Here is a 15,538-nt window from a genome sequence, read left to right on the forward strand (position 1 = left end):
TTAATTGGAAAAACATGCACCACTTTGGTCCTTCATTAAATACTAGTTATTCTGTACACATGATGTGTGTACGGTCTTTTTTATTATTACCGATAAAGTAAATTGAGATTTGACAAATTATGGAGAGATTAAATGATATTTGAATTGTTGAAAAAAAATGTGTTAGAAATTTTTCTTAAAAAAAAATAAAAGTATAATATTAATATGATGTAAAGATAAAGCTGAAAAAAAAATTGGTGTCGTTTTTTTAATTGCTAATTTCTATTAGGATTTTCTTCCAAATGATTTGGAGGGTCCCGTTGGATTCGCATTGTCTTTTGTGGTTATATATACCAAAGCATGCAGTACACCCAAGAACAATGTCATTACAAGTTACGATCGGGTTGGGATTGAATTCGCTGCTATTCTTGGTCGCGGCGGTTCTCGCTGCTGACCAGTACATTAGAGATGATTTTCCCGCGGACTTCGTTTTTGGTTCCGGGACTTCAGCTTATCAAGCAAGTCTTTTTCGTGCATTCTTGTTGCTTATAATGATTTTTTTCTCCTCTTTTTAGTAACACTTGTTTGAATTAAACTTTTTCCAAAAACTAGTATGAAGGGGCAGCGTTTGATGATGGAAGGACTCCAGCCATTTTGGACACCTTTGCTCATTCTGGTTCGTACTTAATTTCTTTCTTCCTTCACCAGTTTTTTTTCAATAGTTGAAAGCTCGTGATGATTGTTTCTTTCAAAGAAATGGCACCAATTTTCTTTCGTATTAAAAAATGGGTGATTGGTTTTCCTTGTGTTTATTTTTTCGTTTCCATTTCGTCTGTGTTCCTTCAAATGAAAAACACTCGTATTTTATGATTAACATTAAAGGGAAAAATTCAAATTTCGCCTGAGTTATATTAAAATTCCCATCCACCTCTTTTGTTCCGCTTTAGTTTGTTGGCGGAGAGTACTTGCTATAATCCGTGTTTGTCGGTTTATCAAAGCCTTGTAACTCAAATCTTTTAAAGAGTACCACTCAACCAAGCTTGATCCTTCTTCCAACAGAAGACATCTATTCTCAAGAATTCCTCCCATTAATTGTAACACCCTGCAACTCATGGGAATCTAATATATGATTTTGGCTTCAATATCAATTGAGAATCGAGCTCTTGCAGATATACCAAAACCTACAGTTTTTGATAACGTACCACTCAAATTTAACATCTAAAACACCTTGTTTTGATCGCTCTCCTAATACTATCGGGGAATATTGCTTCCCAACATCGCACATTTCTTTGTGAAAATTGAGGTCCTTGTATCCTTCCTTGAAACTTCAGGTACATCAGATGGAGCCAATGGAGACATAACATGCGATGGATATCATAAATACAAGGTCTGCATTCTCGAACTGTTGCTTGTTTTAATACCAGCTCCTCCTTCATGATCTTCTTTTCCTTCAGTTACATGCCCTCATTGATCTGGAAATTTTCTATGAACTGATCAGGAGTTTCAAAATTCTTTCTAAATATCACCTAGATGAAACATTATCTATCTATCTATATCTATATCTATATCTATATAAATATACCAATTGAATTGTGAATTTCCTCAATTATCCTCATTAAAATTGTACTATAATGACACTTTATCTTCTTTTTATGTAATTAGTTAATTATTATTAATCAATTATTATTAATCCATTGACTAATTATTATTTATTACTCTTTCACTCATTTTCATGGCATGACTACAAATAATATCAAAATATTTGTTCAACAACTAATGATTCGAATCAATATGTAATAATATTATTTATAAAATGAATTGGTTTTGTGAAAATACCTTACAAATAATAGTATTAGTGTTATACATTCTTTTATCTATATAAATATATCAATTTGTCTTCCTTTTATGTAATTAGTTAATTATTATTAGTCCATTGACTAATTATTATTTATTATTCTTTCACTCACTTTCATGGCATGACTACAAATAATATCAAAATATTTGTTCAACAACTAATGATTCGAATCAATATGTAATAATATTATTTATAAAATGAATTGGTTTTGTGAAAATACTTTACAAATAATAGTAATAGTGTTATACATTCTTTTATTAAAATAAATAATAAAAAAAATTATACTAAATGAGGTTTCGAACTTATTTTTACAATTTATGTATTAATTATATTTTTCATAATCTTAGTTTTTTACAAAAAATACAAAAAAATTTATAGTTTTCGAACTTATTTTTACAATTTATGTATTACTTATATTTTTCATAATCTTAGTTTTTACAAATAATACAAAAAAATTTATATTTAACAAAACATAAAATAAGAAATTATAAATTTATATGTCGAGGTTTAATCTATATCTATATCTATATACAAATCTATATATATAAATGTGAATTCTGAATTTACATAAATATCTTTATCTTCATTTAATAATAATAATAATAATTTACATAAATATTCTTACCTTCATTTAATAATAATCATTAATAAATATTTTTTTCCCATATATTCTTTTAAAAATAATCATTTCATTAATACATTTTTATTTTTAAATTTAAAATTAATTACTTTGATATTTACATTGACATCAAATTCACAGAAAATCACTATCATAAATACATGTTTATTTTTTATTTGTTTTTCATCTATTCATTTAATAATAATCATTAATATATTTTTATTTTTAAATTTAAAATTAATTACTTTAATATTTACATTGACATCAAATTCACATAAAAGCACTATCATAAATACATATTTATTTTTTTTGTTTTTTTCATCTATTAATTTAATAATAATCATTAATATATTTTTATTTTTAAATTTAAAATTATTTACTTTAATATTTACATTGACATCAAATTCACAGAAAATCACTATGATAATGTTATAAATTTAAATAAATTGTTAATATTACGAACATTAAGGTAATAATGGGAAAACAAATAGAGATGAGTGTGATTGAATAAAATTAAATTATTAATAAATATTAACGTCATATAAAATATTTTTTTCCTATTTAGAAGGTAGATATATATATAGATTACTTATATATCAACAAAAATATGTGATTGAGAGAAAATGTTTGTATGTAAGTGATTTCATTGCAAACATTTAAGTTATTTAATCAATTTTCAATATATGATGCTAAATACATATTACATATTACTAAATAATATATTATCTATTAATTAATCTATTAAATATTGACTTTCATTCGTGAGCTTACTATTATATTATTTTTTTGTTTTACAATTTGTCATGTTAATGGTGTTATTTAAGTCATTTTTTATCTTAGTTTAATAAGATCATTAATAGTATATTTAACTCAATCAAAGTAATTATTATTTTAATTTAATTTTAAATTTAATTTTTATTAGTTAAATTTATATATTGCCGTCAAATAATAATAGGAAGACAAAAGGAGATGAGTCGGACTGAATAAAAATAAATTATTAATAAATATTAATGTCATACAAAATTTCTTTCTGTCGTTTAAAATAAAAATATTTTCAGACTCTTTATGTGTCAATAGAGATATGTGATTGAGAGAAATGTTTGTCTGTAAGTGATTTCAAACACTGTTTTTAAGTTATTTAGTCAATTTTTTTATAAATGCTGCTAAATAAATATTACTAAATAATATGTTCCATTTGATTATTTTGTGTTCTTGCAATGAGAGGAGTTTTTTTACCCTAGCGTTACATGTTTGATTGTTATATGTCATTTGTATTGATCATGTAATTGTGTTTGAATTGTTTATGTGATTTGTTTGTTTGTACAAAGAAAAGAGAAACAAAATCAAATATCCAACAAAAATGTTTATTTTTCAATTTTTTATTGTTGAGATATTTTTTTAAATTTTTAAACACATAATGCATGTTTTCTGTTTGCTTATATTACTTAGTTTGAAGTGACTTACAAAATACTAAAAAAATTGAAATATTTCTTCGTTTTTACCTTATGTATCAGAATATCAAGAGATAATATTTTTTATTTATTGAGGTAAATATATTTCCAAACTTCTGTCTATAAATCAATATTTAATTTTTTTACGATATTATTATATTCTCTAATCAATTTTTTTTACTTAGATTGATAGAAGGTATTTTAATTTGAGTTTTTATGTTCTTGCTTATATTATTTTTGTAATATTATTTATTATGAAAATAATAGATGAACTACAAAATTTGGTCGGTCTAAAAGTTCTCTGATGAACGACAAATATGGATAAATTATTAAAATATATAATATCCAATAGATTTTTGGAATGCGATTTTGTTCTAATTCAATGATTATGCATTATTCTAAATTTTAATTATATCAAAAGTTAACGCATGTTTTGTTGTTGCTAGATATATTTTGTCAATAGTATAATATTTTTCTATGGTTTAAGAAAAATTGTGTGACTTTGTATTATATTTTTATGGCTGCTTTTCTAAATGGTTTTATTATGATTTCAAGTCACCATTTTTCATTTGTGTTTTTTTTAAAGAATTGGAATGAATATCTATAAAACGATGACATTAATAAGGCGTCTTCTCTTTATTTGAAAAAAATATTGGAAAATTTATACAAATTGTGAATCATGTGAGTTAATATTTAATTGAAGAGTGATTTATGCTTTCTATTGCTCGTATATACTTCAATTTCTTTGTTATTGTACTAAATAAATTATTTTAAAACTTTGAGTTATCATTTTTTTTTCTTATCGAGGTTCTTTGCGTTATGATTTTTTTATACGTTTTGGTTAGTATTGTTGGCGGCAATTGGTTAGTTTATATAAAAATAAGTATGAGAGTATACCAATCAAAGCCACATATTCTGGATCTTCTGTTGTACGAAGAGAATAATAAATGATTTATGTGAATTATATAATTTCTTGGTTTTTCATACATATAGTCTACGAAATGCGTCAAATTTCGAACAAAAAAGTTAAGACAAACATAGTGGATGAAAAAAAAGAGACATGTTGCACCATAGTGGTCGAACCATGGTGCTTGAGCTACTATGCGGTTTAAAAGATTTGAGTTGCACCATTACTACTAGCTATAGCTTTTGGTAAAGCAGCAAGCGCTCGGTCCTACAATTGGTATCAGAGCCAAGATCACGGGTTCGATTCTCATTAATTGCAAGGAGTTCAATTCTTGGGAGGAAGATTGTTGGGTGCAATAATTGTCCCTGCTTGGTAAAGCGGCCGAACCGTGGTGTTTGAGCAGATGTGAGGTTTAAAAGATTTGATTTGCACCATTACTACTAGCTATAGCTTTTGGTAAAACAGCAAGCGCTCGGTCCAACATATTATGTCCTAATTTCTGTATGATATAATTCAAGCACATTTTTTTTATAGATATTTGAAATTAGGTCCAACTAAGTAACATGAAACATATACATATATATTAAATCATATTTAAAGCAAAATGTTAAGATCAAGAATGATTCAGATTTAAATTTCAACGAAGCACAATGAAGAAGAAATTTAAGAATTGTATGTGTACGTTAAGTGTTATGTAATGATTATGTTGCTACTTCATGGTTGTGCGATGTAGTGACCCGTTCCAGAATCACCTACTAGGCAAGAACTAAGCATGCAATTAACCTAATTAACAATAATCAGAGATAACAGCGGAAAAGTCAACAAAAATAGTTATACAACCCAATCGAAGTCTAGAATAACTCCAAATAAAATATCCAATACAACCATATCGAATCAAAACAATACCGATAAACTAAACCAACCAGCTACTCAACGTCCTCCTCCTGCTCCTCCTGAGCTGTCCAACCTGAGGCCTGCCCCGTGGGAATGGGGTGTCCAAGAATAAACAAAACCGAGGACGTGAGCGATAAGAACGCCCAGTACAAAAGTATGAGTATACAGACCTATATGAAATGCACATGCTATGATCATGATACCGGGGTAGTCAAGAAACAGGAGTCACAAAAGGATCTCAACAATGCTCAGTCTAGAGGCGCCAAGTGGATAGTGCCGCGCGGTACACCTCTGGGTCACTGCATCCACTACAAGACAGACGTGGACCTAAAATGTCCCGGACCACCGAAGCCCTCCCGACCCGTCGGCCACTGTGTACTCTCGGTGTCCATGCGTCCACAAGACAGGGCTGAGCGGCCCCAAGATATAGCTTATCTCGAAAGAGATACAGCTCAACAGTAAAGGCTATCTCGAAGGAGAATACGGCTCAACATGAAATGCAACGTGCAGTAATAAACGTGACATAATAGCATGCATCATATGACATATATCAATGCACCACATAATCATGCAACACATATAAGAATGTATACTCAACCAGGATATCTCGGATAGTACTTTCGTACCTCTATCACAGCAAGCCTAGCCTTACGCAACACCGCTAATCAGGTCTAGAACAAGCCTACGCATCAAAAGCATACTCAATCAATACTACCATGCTCGACTAGCAAAACCAGTACTCCCTAGTACTACCAAAGGTTTAGGGTTTACCTTCGTCCGTCGACAGCCCTTTGATGTCGATTGCCTTGAAACTCAGGCGCCGCTACGCTACTACTCCTGGCAGCTCTTGGCTATCGCTCGACCAACAACTAACCCTAGAAACCTTCCAAACTCTCCAAAATGAGAGAAAACTCAAGAAATTGGCAAGTCAAAAATGAGAAATCCGAGCACTATTTATAGGCCATGTTCGGATCCTCCGAACAACACTTCGGAACGTCCGAACGCTACGTGTCCATTGGCTCTTGACAGCTCATGATCGGATCCTCCGATCATACACTTCGGACCGTCCGAACATGCACGGAAAATGACGTGTCGATCAACACTTGACACCTATGATCGGATTCACCGAACTACACTTCGGATCGTCCGAACTCTTCGGTGCTTCCGAACCCTCTTCGGTCCGTCCGATCATGACCATAGCCAAAATTACACCTTAAACCTTCTTAATCACCATTACTCCGTTAATTACCCAATTTGGAATTCGGGCTACTACATTCTCCCCCCCTTAAAAGATTTCGTCCTCGAAATCAAGTTTAGAGAATGAACAAAACGAAAATAACAACATCATTACCCTCAAAATCTAAGGGACAACCCATCACTAGACGCTTGGCTAAAACCGAATGACCCATCGGAGTAGAAACGGAAAGAATGACATCTAGAGAAACATGCGGTAACTTATGACGCTTAACAAATCGTCCTGGTCACCCCAACGACCTACACTTCCCTGACTACTCTCATCACCAAAGTGGTCAGCCATTGCTACAACATAGAATAGGGAAGAATGGTAAAATGGTCAACGGAAATCCCAAAACAGAAATCTATATCCCAAAATCGTATGCATGCTCTGATACCATAAATGTAGTGACCCGTTCCAGAATCACCTACTAGGCAAGAACTAAGCATGCAATTAACCTAATTAACAATAATCAGAGATAACAGCGGAAAAGTCAACAAAAATAGTTATACAACCCAATCGAAGTCTAGAATAACTCCAAATAAAATATCCAATACAACCATATCGAATCAAAACAATACCGATAAACTAAACCAACCAGCTACTCAACGTCCTCCTCCTGCTCCTCCTGAGCTGTCCAACCTGAGGCCTGCCCCGTGGGAATGGGGTGTCCAAGAATAAACAAAACCGAGGACGTGAGCGATAAGAACGCCCAGTACAAAAGTATGAGTATACAGACCTATATGAAATGCACATGCTATGATCATGATACCGGGGTAGTCAAGAAACAGGAGTCACAAAAGGATCTCAACAATGCTCAGTCTAGAGGCGCCAAGTGGATAGTGCCGCGCGGTACACCTCTGGGTCACTGCATCCACTACAAGACAGACGTGGACCTAAAATGTCCCGGACCACCGAAGCCCTCCCGACCCGTCGGCCACTGTGTACTCTCGGTGTCCATGCGTCCACAAGACAGGGCTGAGCGGCCCCAAGATATAGCTTATCTCGAAAGAGATACAGCTCAACAGTAAAGGCTATCTCGAAGGAGAATACGGCTCAACATGAAATGCAACGTGCAGTAATAAACGTGACATAATAGCATGCATCATATGACATATATCAATGCACCACATAATCATGCAACACATATAAGAATGTATACTCAACCAGGATATCTCGGATAGTACTTTCGTACCTCTATCACAGCAAGCCTAGCCTTACGCAACACCGCTAATCAGGTCTAGAACAAGCCTACGCATCAAAAGCATACTCAATCAATACTACCATGCTCGACTAGCAAAACCAGTACTCCCTAGTACTACCAAAGGTTTAGGGTTTACCTTCGTCCGTCGACAGCCCTTTGATGTCGATTGCCTTGAAACTCAGGCGCCGCTACGCTACTACTCCTGGCAGCTCTTGGCTATCGCTCGACCAACAACTAACCCTAGAAACCTTCCAAACTCTCCAAAATGAGAGAAAACTCAAGAAATTGGCAAGTCAAAAATGAGAAATCCGAGCACTATTTATAGGCCATGTTCGGATCCTCCGAACAACACTTCGGAACGTCCGAACGCTACGTGTCCATTGGCTCTTGACAGCTCATGATCGGATCCTCCGATCATACACTTCGGACCGTCCGAACATGCACGGAAAATGACGTGTCGATCAACACTTGACACCTATGATCGGATTCACCGAACTACACTTCGGATCGTCCGAACTCTTCGGTGCTTCCGAACCCTCTTCGGTCCGTCCGATCATGACCATAGCCAAAATTACACCTTAAACCTTCTTAATCACCATTACTCCGTTAATTACCCAATTTGGAATTCGGGCTACTACATGCGACATATGTATGTCATATAAAATGTTAATATTTTTCAATAAAATAGTTTTTCAAAAAGAAAAAATTCTTCATTCAGAAAAAGAAATACATGAAAAACAAATTGTGCATAATTCTCATTCTATTTATAATGGTATGAGAACAATTCTAAAACTTTATTGACACAATATAATAGATCAATTCTGTGCATTTTATTGAGACATTAACCCAGTTTCACTTTATTTCCTCCAATATTATCTCGATATATTTCGAGGTGACTACGAAATTGTTTTTGTCTCTTTTTTAGTCAAAGTGTCTAACCAGCTAATTCATAACATATATGATGGTAGCATAGAAAACTCCTCGTCAAATAAATTCACTTAGCCAAATATTGAAATTCAAAAAAATTTCTACAATATTTTATCAAATTAATTTTGACTATCATAAAATGCTCATGAAATCTAAGTGGTTATATTATTAGATGAGATATTGAATAAGACAAATACTTTGACATATATTTGAATGATATCTCATATGCATAACTTAATTACATTATTCGTATCTCTTCTCAATATTTTTAAAATACAATAATTAATTTTGTATATCGTTCCACAAGATATAAAATATTATAAAACAAAATATAAACTCGATATAAGAAAATTTGTTTTGTTTCAATTAATAATATAATATTATGTTCTAAACGCAATAAATGATATTGAAACTATATCATCCTCATGACATGATGCACGCAATCATTATTTCAAAGCTTCCAAAAAATGACGATCAAGATGACTTTCTTGAATTGCGTCAAATTAAATGAGAACACAATTCTAGGATATAGCCATTTGAAGAGATTTCAAGTATTTTTCTCACAGTGATTGAGAAATAGTTGTTAAAAATTTGTTAACCTTATAGCTATATGTTGTAATATCGATACTAAATATATAAAAATGATATCACAAATATCACAATATTTGAAGAAGGTGCAACACTATTCATTGGTTATGTTGTTGAAAAATATATATGTTATACATACTTTTAGTCACAAGTGAAAACTTATCACGAGTAAAAGCATTTTTTCTTAGGAGTTATAGTTGATGATTTTCAAAAACTGAAAAATCATTTAACAACAAAAAAATATTCGGAAAAATAAGATTATCAGATAGAAACAATGTAGAAAACCGAAAAAATATCGTGATAAAGAAGCAAATTTTGAGCATGTCAGATCTCGGATAAAGATTGTAAATAACATAAAAGATGTTAAAGACGATCAGATACTTGCTGAGCATACCAAAATAGTTATATGCATATTATAACAAACTACGACAAAGAGTTGCTGAGTTATCAAAATCAACCAAGAAGCATATTGGAAAGTGTGTCGAGTGGATAAGATAATTTCTCTGATTCATATACCATCTATGGTCATGATTTTTTTATTTTATATGGCTTGGTTTGTTTCAGCTGAGAAATATTATTAGCCATGTTTTAATTCAAATAAATATTATCAAAATTTCGTACATATATTTTCAGTAGTTTAGGTTTTTACGTGCAACGCACGTGCATTTTTCTAGTATTATGAAATAAATACATCTCTCGGAAGTTGAGAACAGGGAATTTGCTACGTACATAGAGTATATACTCCGTTACTATAAAATAAACTGCTTGATTCAATGATTTTTTTGGTTTCTAAGTACGTTTGCCTGCAACTCTTCTGTTGCAGGAGGATGTGAAACTGATGTCTCACTTGGGTTTGGAGGCCTTTAGATTCTCCATATCATGGTCAAGACTCATTCCCAGTAAGCGATCTTGCACCATGATAGACATGAAAAACCTGCAGTTTTTTTATTCTTTTACTTGCATGATGTTTGTTTTCCTATAGATGGAAGAGGACCGGTAAATCCTCTGGGGTTGCAATTCTACAATAATTTCATCAATGAACTAATACGCCATGGTGACAAGTGATTTTCCTTCAAATATTTTAAGCTGATTTTTATGTTTTACTCGCGATTCAAATGTTCTACGTTTATGATCATGCAGGAATCCAACCACATGTTACTTTGAATCACATTGATCTGCCACAAGCACTTGAAGATGAGTATGAGGGATGGCTTAGTAGGAAGATAGTGTATGTCTGAATCTATAATTTACATGCATACACAAGCAGGTTTTATATATGTACCAACTATATGTTTGCAACTGCAGGAAGGACTTCACTACGTATGCTGATGTGTGTTTTAGGGAATTTGGTGACAGGGTTTTGCACTGGACGACTGTTAATGAAGCCAGTATATTCGCTATTGGTGGTTATGACCAAGGATTGAGTCCCCCAGGAAGGTGTTCACCGCCATTTCCAAATGTTTGTTCAATGGGTAATTCCTCTACTGAACCATATATTGTGGGGCATAATATCATCCTGGCTCATTCAGCTGTTGCGACATTGTATAAGAAAAAATACAAGGTATTTATTCGTGTTTTCTGATTTAGTTTGGTTGATGAAATTATATGTTTATGATGTTGCATCCTCAAGTTTAGATTCTTTTTACCAAACCACATACGACGGGGATAGGAAAAATTATAATTTTCATCATGTAAGTTGACCTGATTGTGATTTTACCCTTTTACGTAGTCGAATTACAAACTTTGCACACTGTCTTTGCATGTTATGTGATTTTAGTTCTTTGTTCTGCAATTTTAGTTACTTTTTGCACAAGGTGTTTTGTGGCGTTAACGTGACAATGAACCTTGCTTATTTTTTTCTCCAAATATTGTTAACATGTCTAGTACTACATCAGTAGTACTCTAGCGAAAAGAAAACGACTAAAAGGTTATAACCAAAATTGCAATGAAGCCAACTTAAAGGACTAATTTTACTGTTTTCCCATCTGAGAAATGCAAGTTTATGGTTACTTCTAGCATTTGTAATTAATGACGGCACACAACGAAAAAGACACTCAAGTATTCTTGAGTTTCTAAGTTCATGTTGTCCCAATGTGACATTTTTCAATGCAGGGCACACAAAGAGGTTACATTGGATTTAACATATATAATCTTTGGATGATTCCTCGCACAAATTCGATAGCGGATGTAATTGCAACTCAAAGAGCTAATGATTTTTATATGGGTTGGTAAGATGTCCTCTTTCATACATAGCAACATTTAGTTTTTATTTCCTTTCATTACATACCTTCGAGTACTAGTTTCTCATCATCGCTTTGGTGTGTAAGATAATTTGCACACGATCGATCATACTGGCACATCATGCAGGTTACTGGATCCGCTAATATTTGGTGAATATCCTGAGATAGTAAGAAAGAATGCCGGGACAAGAATTCCAGCCTTCACAAAGGCTGAGTCGAAGCGAATAAAGGATACCATTGACTTCATTGGAGTGAACCACTACACAACTGCTTTTGTCAAGGACAATCCCGGTTCCCTTCAAACAGACGACAGGGATTTGATCGCAGATATGGCAATTGACTTGCAAAGTATAGCTTCCGTGATTCCCTTGAATTTACTTAGATTTTCTTGAACAGAGTTCAAATTTAAATGGCTATCTTGCTCTAGAGCTTATTCAGTTTGTATGAATTCTCGTCATGTTGATGTTCTTTTCTTTAGAAGGATTAATCTTTGGGAAACAGATTTTACTCTGTAATCTGAACTAGTTGAGGCACTGTACTTTGTTCATACATGTACTTATCTGCGCAGAGAGATATTTTACGTTTGCTAAAACTATCTCACTCTTCATTTTCTTTCAGTGGCTGTAGAGAAAATCCCTTTGCCATTGCCAGATCAGGTAAAATTTGAAAAGCAGTATATTCTTTTGTAAATAATTTACTAATACCCTTTTGAGTTTTTTGTTTGTTTGTCTCAGAATCCTGTGCATCCTTGGGGTCTTTATGGATTGCTGGAGTATCTGAAACAAGTTTATGGCAACATTCCTGTTTATATCCATGAAAATGGTTGTTTCCTCTCTCTCCCTCTTCGCACACCGTTAGACACTGCACATATCTGGTGAATCATTCCTGAGAATTTGATTATCGAAAAGTGCCATCAGAAACCAACAAGATAACTAAACATTCTAAATCCCATGCTCTAAGCATCTCGTCATAAACTGAGACCTTGACAATTGACATAAGAAAGTGGCATAAGGGGTGCAGTTGACACCTCTCAACCATCAAGAAACTTCATTTTGAATTATAACGTGCTTTTGCAGTCATAATATACTTTACGACGTTTGAAATATTTTGCAGGTCAGAAAATACGTCGTAATGGAACTTTGGAAGACACTGCAAGGGTTGAATATTTGCATGCTTACATTGGGGCTGTGCTTGAAGCTCTGAGGTAAGCTCAATTGCTAGGCCCTTAAAATATTAGAATACGAAGCATTAGCTTACAGAGAATTTGATATGGATTTCTTCTCTTTTTTGTCAATTTTGTTACTTTTATATATTTCTGGACTCTCATGATCGTCGCTTTGGAAGGAATGGATCGAACACGAAGGGATATTTTGTATGGACATTCTTAGATTGTTTCGAATTACTGGACGGCTTCGAATCAAGCTACGGGATGTACTACGTAGATTTGGACGACAAAGATTTGAAGAGAAATCCGAAGCTTTCAGCGCATTGGTATTCTAATTTCTTGAAGGGGAATAGCATGGAATCACAAGATATTGCTAAACTGGGGGACAACCCTTCTCTTTTTCTATAATCATGGTTTCTTGATATTTCTCATCAGTGATTTGTAATTTGGAGAATATGTGAAAGATTTTTATGTTATGTTCACTCTCTAGTTGGGAACTGATGGTTTCAAATATATAAAGGAAGCATATAAATTTTATTTTATTTTAGTACAAAAAAAGGTACATTCGGTCCTTAGACAAAAAGTGAGACCAACTAGGCCACAAGCATAATCTAATGCGCTTCGGGTTGGGAGCGAGTCAGAGTATTTTTTTTTTAACCCGGCAGAGATAGAGTACAAGAATACTTTTTTAAACAATATTATAATGTCATATTTTATGAGAAAAAATTTATAAATAGAGATGTCTTCAAAATATATACATTGTATATTTTTCGAATGAATTGTGGGAAAATAATTTGATATTTAAAAGTATGATCACATTTAAAATCTAGTCATGAGAAAATTAAGTGAGAAAATTAAGTCATATATGTAAATGAGCAGGTCTCTTGTGAGATGATTTCATACTTTTTATCTGTGAAACAGATCAACCCTACCGATATTAATAATAAAAAGTAATACTCTTAACATTAAAAGTAATACTTTTTCATAGATAACACAAATAAGAGATCTGTATCATAAAATACGACATGAGAGACTGTCTCACACAAGTTTTTGTCAACGTAAATATCACTTGTCATATGTTTATAAACATGATTTATAATTTATGAGTTCAAAGGGTAATTTAATAAACTATTGTGATGGAAAGCGCTGTTTAAAGAAATATTTAAAATAAGTTAAACGTTTTGACCACGAATGTGCTTTTAAATTCAAATATTTAGTAAGATGTTTAAAATATTTACAAATATTGTTATTATTTAATTTAAATTAAAAAAAGGAATCTTGTCTTACATAATCTTTTCAAAAAATTAGAATTATGTGAGTTTACTTTTTCAGTGGCTGTAGCCTGTAGAATATTAAAAAGCATATACTATTCGATTTTATATATATATATATATATATATATATATATATATATATATATATATATATTACTGGTGCACAATATAAATATATATTTGCCGGATACACCTTGAATGTGACAATGTCATGCAAGCCGTCAGCTAAATGGTTTATATGTGAATATTTTACTCAAATTCCACAGAGTAGTATCCGGCGAGTTTTTTTCCAGCTATGATCGGATTATGCTTCGATCGGTTGTTTTTAATGCTTGCAGCGGCGCTTGCAGTACCGGTGGTTCTCGCCGCTGATCAATATAGTAGAGCTGATTTCCCGGAGGACTTCGTTTTTGGCTCTGGTTCATCAGCTTATCAAGTCGGTTTCTTGACCTGTTTTAGCTTGTTTCCTCGTTTCTTCCTGTATTTTTTATTAAAAGAAAAAAGAAAAAAGAATCGTCTCAATCAGTATGAAACTTTATTCTTTATTTGATCTTACAACTGTGTTTGCAGAGATAATTTGATTTGATTTGATGTTAGTTAATTATACATTTGTAGTAAACCACCACTAACACTTGTTTGAAACTTGACAAAAACAAGTACGAGGGGGCAGCGTTTGAGGATGGAAGAACTCCTAGCATTTGGGACACCTTTTCACATTCTGGTCTGTCTTTATTATCTTCGTTCACCTTCTATTTTTGTTACTTCCATATTTATTTCTTGAAATGAGACCATCTCGCTTTTGTATCGACAAATGGTTGATTAGCTGTCTGTGTCCGAAGGCACGAAATCGATTTTAGAGAGTCGAAAACTAAAAATCTAAAAATATTCAAATTTAAGGGACCAATTTATACTTTATTCTACATTTGTATTGAAAACATATACTCCCAAGAGAATAAGCATCGACCTCGAGCTTTTCTGGTCACCAAGGCTCTGCCCCTAGGTGTAGTCCCTGTGACTCGACTCGGTTAAATTCCTGGTTCCATTTATGCATTTTGCTATATGATAGCTGGAGGTACTTAGTATTATCTGTCAAAATTTCAGATCGTTCAAGTGGAGCCAATGGAGATATCACGTGTGATGGATATCATATGTACAAGGTATTTTACCTCAGCTGTATCAGGAGATCTAAACTTCATGATTT

General features: G+C 32.8%; 2 protein-coding genes across 6 annotated transcripts in view; both read left to right on the forward strand.

Moving 5' to 3' along the window:
* The window catches only part of LOC140840116 (beta-glucosidase 10), a 28,996-nt gene that overhangs the window by 10,183 nt on the left and 3,275 nt on the right, over positions 1-15,538 (forward strand). The window contains exons 1-3 of one of the 5 annotated variants that reach the window (XM_073207242.1): positions 14,523-14,773; positions 14,995-15,058; positions 15,439-15,494. The exons of 3 other annotated variants lie outside the window; for them this stretch is intronic. In XM_073207242.1, the coding sequence (XP_073063343.1) occupies positions 14,633-14,773; positions 14,995-15,058; positions 15,439-15,494 (261 nt within the window). In that variant the 5' untranslated portion in view covers positions 14,523-14,632. Of the gene's footprint in view, positions 1-14,522; positions 14,774-14,952; positions 15,059-15,438; positions 15,495-15,538 lie in introns of those variants that run through there. One more of the 5 variants, XM_073207244.1, reaches the window with a different exon arrangement.
* On the forward strand, positions 306-13,605 carry LOC140840118 (beta-glucosidase 11-like). The gene is made up of 13 exons (XM_073207247.1): positions 306-497; positions 592-655; positions 1,311-1,366; positions 10,482-10,557; positions 10,641-10,712; positions 10,799-10,886; positions 10,964-11,219; positions 11,771-11,886; positions 12,026-12,246; positions 12,517-12,554; positions 12,633-12,720; positions 13,012-13,102; positions 13,243-13,605. The coding sequence occupies exons 1-13, from the start codon at positions 360-362 to the stop codon at positions 13,469-13,471; spliced, it is 1,533 nt and encodes a 510-aa protein (XP_073063348.1). The 5' UTR covers positions 306-359; the 3' UTR covers positions 13,472-13,605.

The sequence above is a fragment of the Primulina eburnea genome, chromosome 8 (genome assembly GCF_022965805.1).
Source record: "Primulina eburnea isolate SZY01 chromosome 8, ASM2296580v1, whole genome shotgun sequence".
Classification (NCBI taxonomy): domain Eukaryota; kingdom Viridiplantae; phylum Streptophyta; class Magnoliopsida; order Lamiales; family Gesneriaceae; genus Primulina; species Primulina eburnea.